Raw genomic sequence first — 6028 nt, forward strand, 5'->3', positions numbered from 1 at the left:
GAAAATAACAAAAAGAAAAAAGAAAAGGGAAAATGAGTGTAATAAATCTGGGAAAAAAACAATGAAAATTGAAGTGTTCTGGTCCGCCACGTGTCGTAATATTAACCGTTGGATTGGAATGTTATTGTGGCAATCGCGCTCTCCTGCTTCCGCGCCCTCGATGATTAAATGCAGCTCACAATTCCGCCGGCCAACATGGAGAGTATCAACGGCCAAGATTGATCCTCTTAAATTGGACGGTCCAGATTCAAACCTCACTTGAGAGTTCTTAGAAGACACGACTTCAGTGAAATACCGATTTAATTCTTTTTTTAAATAGAAAAGAAAAGAAAAGAAAATTCCGTTTAAACGGAAAAATATGACAAATAAAGCTATTTCCTCTAAAGGAAAGATTAGATTACCCTTGATTTTCAAACATATTTCGAAAATACCACGGAGATTTGAGTTCGGAGGCGCCATAAAACAACCGGACTTTCCAATCGCTGAGAGTAGTTAAGTTTAGACACTCGCTCTATTCTTTTGCAACGTGGACAATTTTCGCTAACTATATGCACTTCGAGGAAGCAACTATTTAATACGCGCCTGATCCAACGCGTGGTTTTCAGATTTTAACTTTGGAAAAAAACAGTACAAAGTGACGTGGTCAAAATAATATTACTGAAGGGAAAGGTTAACGTGACAGACGATGCTTTTGCCGAGCCGATGAACGGACGGCCCATTCCCGTTTAGCGGCTTGGCTTGGCTAGTTTTTATGGTTTATTGATTCTAATAATTCTAAATATTCAAAACAAATTATTTTTTATTAACCACTTTAAAATATATTTATTTTATGCTTGAATTAGTAATACTCTAATATGATAGTAAAATTATGTTGCTGCATTTTTAGTAATAAAAATAAATTTTAAAAAATTCAAATTATTATTTATTTGAATCATTTGTTTTTAGAAATAGTTGGTTTCAATTATATTATATTTGGCAGTGTTTTAATTTTTTTTTTATTATATCATATATATATATATATATATATATATGCATATACACTAAAATAATTATATTACATTAATTACCTTTCATTTCGTATTAACAAGTAAATAATAAAAAATACTAAATTATAAATTTAAATTAGAATTTCTTATTTATAATTTTATAAATATGATTTAATAAAATGATTCATTTTAGCATAAAAAGTAAAACGGCGGCGTATTCATGATGAAAATTTTGAGTGACACGGTCGACAACACTGCACCCCTTTGGCAATTGCAAGAAAAATCAGAATAAATAATAACAAAATAAAAAAAATAAAAAAAACCCTTATTTTTAATTTTATATGAAAATAATTAATATTTTATTTTAAAAATATATTATCAAAATTTTAACCCACTTCCATTTAAAAAATACAGATATCTATAAATTTTAAAATTAAAATTAACAATTTTTACTTTTATAAATAAGAGCACAATTTTTTTTTTTTTTTTTTTTACCGTTGACATATCGACAAAAACCACTTTTCGCAATTGCACTTTGATGGCAGCGGACTTGCGATTGTGTAGCAAGCAACGAGTGAGTTAAATCTATTTGTTCTTGCGTCGCCTACGGCCAAACGACGTATACTCGAGCCTCTGGCCCCGGTTTAAGAAAAAAAATTTAGAAAACGAGGGCAGGGAGATTTCGAAAAAGAGTTTTGAAAACAAGATTTGAAAAATTGAAATTGGTATTGTATAGAAAATGTAAGCAAGAAGGGAACAACAAACAACTATCTGGTAGGGGGATATGGCTACCACTCGTATATTATTTCTAATATATTTAATGTTATTTTTAAAAATTCATTAGTATTTTCGAACATATTTTTTAAAGTTTTAATTCTATTAATAAAATTTTTAAAAATTATATTTTTTAAACGTATGAAAAAAAAATGAGGCAAAGAATATTTTTATTTATTTAACCTAAATAAATATAAGAAATCAGAATTTGCCCTAACTGCAAGTTCAACGAAAATCAGGTCCTTTTGGTCGAAAATATACCCTATAAAGTCTTCTCTTTCTTCCTTCTCTTTTACATTACGTTATCGTCTCCTCTGTGTTGCCCTACACTACCCTTCTTCTCATCTTCGTTTAACGTATAATCCACCGATTTCTCTTCAATTTCTATCATAAAACTTACCAAATCCTCAATTTCCCTCCATCTATTACTTTTATTTGTAATCTTTCATCATCAACTTGTGCAGAACCCGAAACCCTAATTTTCTGTTGCCTCACCCTCAAATCTGTCGCAAATCTTTGATCTATCAATCGAGAAATTTGCATCTGTTTTGTTTTTTGTTGTCAAGAATTTTGTTGGCGATTTATTGATTCATATTTTCTCTCAATCTTTGTCGGACCTACTTGGGCGTTGTCTGATTTCAGTTCGCTGCCCGGAGATTCGGTTTCGCCAATAAAATTCTTGGTGGAATTCCTGAACTTCGAGGAATTTTAGTAATCTGGCTTCTGTTTTTACGATTTCATTGTTTTTGCTTCGCTTTGGTTGATCTGTTTTATTTCTGAAAATGGTCGGTGGTGGAAGCAGGAGGGACGAGGGTTCTTTGGTTATCAACAACACCAATGTTTTTGCAGCCCTTGAGACTCTCAGGAAGAAGAAGAAGTCTGACAAGGAACGCAAAAATAAAGGGTCGTCTAAGTCTCAGTCCGTCCAGCCTAAGGAACCCGAACCTCAGGTTTTTTGGGCACCAGCTCCATTAACTTCAAAGTCATGGGCTGATGTTGACGATGAAGATGATGACGATTACTATGCCACGACTGCTCCGCCACAGGCTGTGTGGGGCTCCTCGGAGGCTCATGAGAGCAAGGAGAGGCCGAACATTGTAGAGGTTGGATGACTTTATCTCGCGAACCTTACTGATATATTACTGACTTGTGTATTTGAATTCTGTTAGCTTATTCATATCCATGTTAATCTTTCGTTTTCTGGTTGGTTCTACGAGGAAGACAGTACATTCAAACTTTTTAAACCATAAATTGGCCATGAGAATGATCCCCAGGATTATACTTTACCATTTTTCTGTCTACCATTTAGATTCTGCTTTTGGTGAAGAGCCGCGTCATAAGGCTCTTAAGATATGCAGGGAACGATGTGGAGTGGAAGGAACGAGCATAACATCCGTTACTTGAGTATTCCTTGCAGTTTGTTTCATGTTTCTGTTCATACTGAAATTGATTGAGTGGGTAGGCTGGATAGAATGAACACTTTCCTGGATAATAGTCTTGGTAGATTATGTTGTTATGACAACTAATGGCTTAACAGTTGTGTTTATCATGTTTGTCATTATTTGATAGCACTATTTATTGTGGTTGAGCCTTGAAATTTTATGCTTAGTAGTACGCATAGATGCAGAGGGCAGGCATTGAAATTCCCTACGTTCTATCTTGTTGAATAAAATATGTGAGAAATGTGCTCGTAAGCATGTCCCAAAATTATTTTATTGTTTATTGCTGCGAAAATCCTTCTAAGTATGGGTATTTGGTTGCAGGAGAGTGAGAGTGATGATGACATCCTCGATGAAGTTGATTATGATCTTGAGGATGAGCATGATCATGATCATGATCATGAGCATGAGCATGAACCAGAGGTTCTTGTGCATCCTGAGCCGGCTGTGAAGAAGGCTCCTGAAGCCTCTGTGGCACCAAAGGAGGCTGATAGGCAACTTTCCAAGAAGGAAAGGAAGAAGAAGGAACTTGCTGAACTTGATGCCCTTTTGGCTGATTTTGGAGTAAGCCAGAAAGACAGCAACAGTCAAGATGAGTCTCGTGGTAATACAATTTCTGTTGTTTCAAACCTTATGATGTCGTTTTTGTTTCCCTCCTACCTGTCTTGCCTGTTCTCTAGAAGTTTAGCTGTACTCCACGTATGCTCGTGAAAGTTTTGTTTTAGTTTGCAACAAGAATGTCGTCTTTGTTCATATATCATATTCTTGGTAACTGTGAACAGATGTGGGTATGAAGCCCTACAAATATCTCGACCGAATTGAGGCATTGTTAACACCTTGTTTGTCTACCATTGACAGCTAACTGCTGCATTTGTACCAATTGTGATGATGGATTCATGTTTGGGAGTGTGAATACCCTTCCTAGTCATTGCGTTGGATGGTTGTGAATTTGTCCTGCTTTGGTCTTCTTCAATCTTGTTATTAATTATTCATACATTGGACTTTTTATGGATCTTCAATATAGGCGAAGACATATGATTAATTGTGGGTTCTTTACCAACAAAGGAGGTTGCAGACCTTGTCTGAAGAAGGCTTTTGTTGTTTGTTTTATTTGGCATTTTCAGATGTGCAAGAAAAAAGAGATGGAGAATCCAATGGAGATGGGGAAAAGAAGGAAAATGCCCCTTCTGAGTCGAAAAGTGCCAAGAAGAAGAAAAAGAAGGAAAAGAAAGAGGTTAAAGATCAGGATCAGCGAAACAGTTCCGATGTTAACACGGGGACAGATGAACTTGCTGGCAATGATGATGTGGAAGAAGACACATCGGCAGTTGATGTGAAGGAGCGCCTTAAGAAGGTGACATCCATGAAGAAGAAGAAATCTAGCAAAGAGATGGACTCTGCTGCCAAAGCTGCTGCCGTTGAGGCTGCAGCAAGGAGCGCGAGACTTGCAGCCGCAAAAAAGAAAGATAAGAACCATTACAACCAACAGCCCGTGCGGTAAACAACGACCTTGTTTTCCTTTTTTTCCGTCTATAACGGGACATACGTTTCTCAGTGTTTGTATAAGCAATGCAGAATAATCTCTCTGGGCTCTCAAATCTGGTTTTGTGGACAATGGCAATTAGTTGTATTAAAATGGATTGGGGGAATTTTCACCTTTTTCTTTTGTGGATCCCTTGTTGTTCATCGTTTTAGTCCCCAACTGTGTTCTTGCATGTTTGCTCTTTAAAACTTTTGGCTCTAGGTGCATCTGAAAATATGCAAAATGAAGCTACAGAAACTGTGATTGCTTCTCCCTAACACTGCCACCTTGATGAGAAGTAAGAAATAAGAACAGAGCTCAAGAATATATCATTGTGTTTGGTTTGCCATCTGAATTTATTGTTGAATACACTGTGTGATCTTATTCTGTCTCTTTAGGTACTTAGTCTACAATCTTATCCACATGAAGCAATTGTTGATTGTTTAATATCACAGATGGGATTCATTATGTTGTTTTTATATAGTCAAATGCCTTATAATATGTTCAAATCATTAGTTGCTGCTGTGTTATTGGAGGCTAGAAGGCTGCTATGGTAAATCATTTTTAGGAAACGTCCACCAACCGAGATAACCGATGACCTCTCGTGTGCTTTTAACTATAACCGGTTAAAATTTATACTTTTGATCAAGATATTTGAGATATTCGAATCAATAGATCCTTCGTTCACACTCCTTGCACGTTTTTTTTTATTTATTGTGTTTAGTAGATTACTTTTGAATCATGCATAACATTTTAGGTTCTAGATTCATCGCTAAATCCAACATGCTAGTTGGAAACACTATATATCATTCGGTAAGTATTGCATTTTGTGCATTTTGAAGGCAGCTTACAATTTGTCTTTGGGTCATCTCCAAATTCCTATGTTCTCACTGTTACAAACGTTTACAGGTTTAGGTTGAACTATATATTTTCTTTCACTCGATAATTATGTGTTTGTTTGGTTATGTCTTCTTCACCTTGGTCTGATAGCTTCTCCCCTTCTTCTTGTCCCATTGATTGATTTCAGGACATGGACAAAATTTAGTTTACATCATCTTTATCATCTTTGCCTCAGTAGAGTCTTTCATTACTAAGAAAACGGGAATCACCGATTTAGATAACCTTGACTTGTTGGTTCAGGTTGGCAACTGCTATTTTCAAATACATAATTATCTGTCGGATCATTCAAACAAATGAGAAGAGAAGAAGAGTCTTGTAATTTAATCTAAATTAAATTACTACAATACTCTATTCCAACAAGCGTATTTTAAAAAAACGTTTTTATTCCCAAATTATACATTTATTAT

At 35.3% G+C, this 6028-nt stretch overlaps 1 protein-coding gene across 1 annotated transcript; it reads left to right on the forward strand.

Moving 5' to 3' along the window:
* Positions 1 to 1998: 1998 nt before the first annotated feature.
* Positions 1999 to 5048, forward strand: LOC111476645 (nucleolin). Its single transcript, XM_023120413.1, has 3 exons — positions 1999 to 2863; positions 3524 to 3803; positions 4324 to 5048. Exons 1-3 carry the CDS (start codon positions 2543 to 2545, stop codon positions 4698 to 4700), a joined length of 978 nt encoding a protein of 325 aa, XP_022976181.1. The 5' UTR covers positions 1999 to 2542; the 3' UTR covers positions 4701 to 5048.
* Positions 5049 to 6028: the final 980 nt, after the last annotated feature.

The sequence above is a fragment of the Cucurbita maxima genome, unplaced genomic scaffold (assembly GCF_002738345.1).
Source record: "Cucurbita maxima cultivar Rimu unplaced genomic scaffold, Cmax_1.0 Cma_Scf00003, whole genome shotgun sequence".
In the NCBI taxonomy this organism is placed as follows: Eukaryota; Viridiplantae; Streptophyta; class Magnoliopsida; order Cucurbitales; family Cucurbitaceae; genus Cucurbita; species Cucurbita maxima.

Bases quoted from the DNA above. Each gene is read 5' to 3' on its own strand.
- LOC111476645 (XM_023120413.1), top strand. From the start codon at position 2,543: ATGGTCGGTGGTGGAAGCAGGAGGGACGAGGGTTCTTTGGTTATCAAC. The intron at 2,864-3,523 runs GTTGGATGACTT...ATTTGGTTGCAG, and splicing joins AGAGGCCGAACATTGTAGAG to GAGAGTGAGAGTGATGATGA. The intron at 3,804-4,323 runs GTAATACAATTT...TGGCATTTTCAG, and splicing joins CAGTCAAGATGAGTCTCGTG to ATGTGCAAGAAAAAAGAGAT.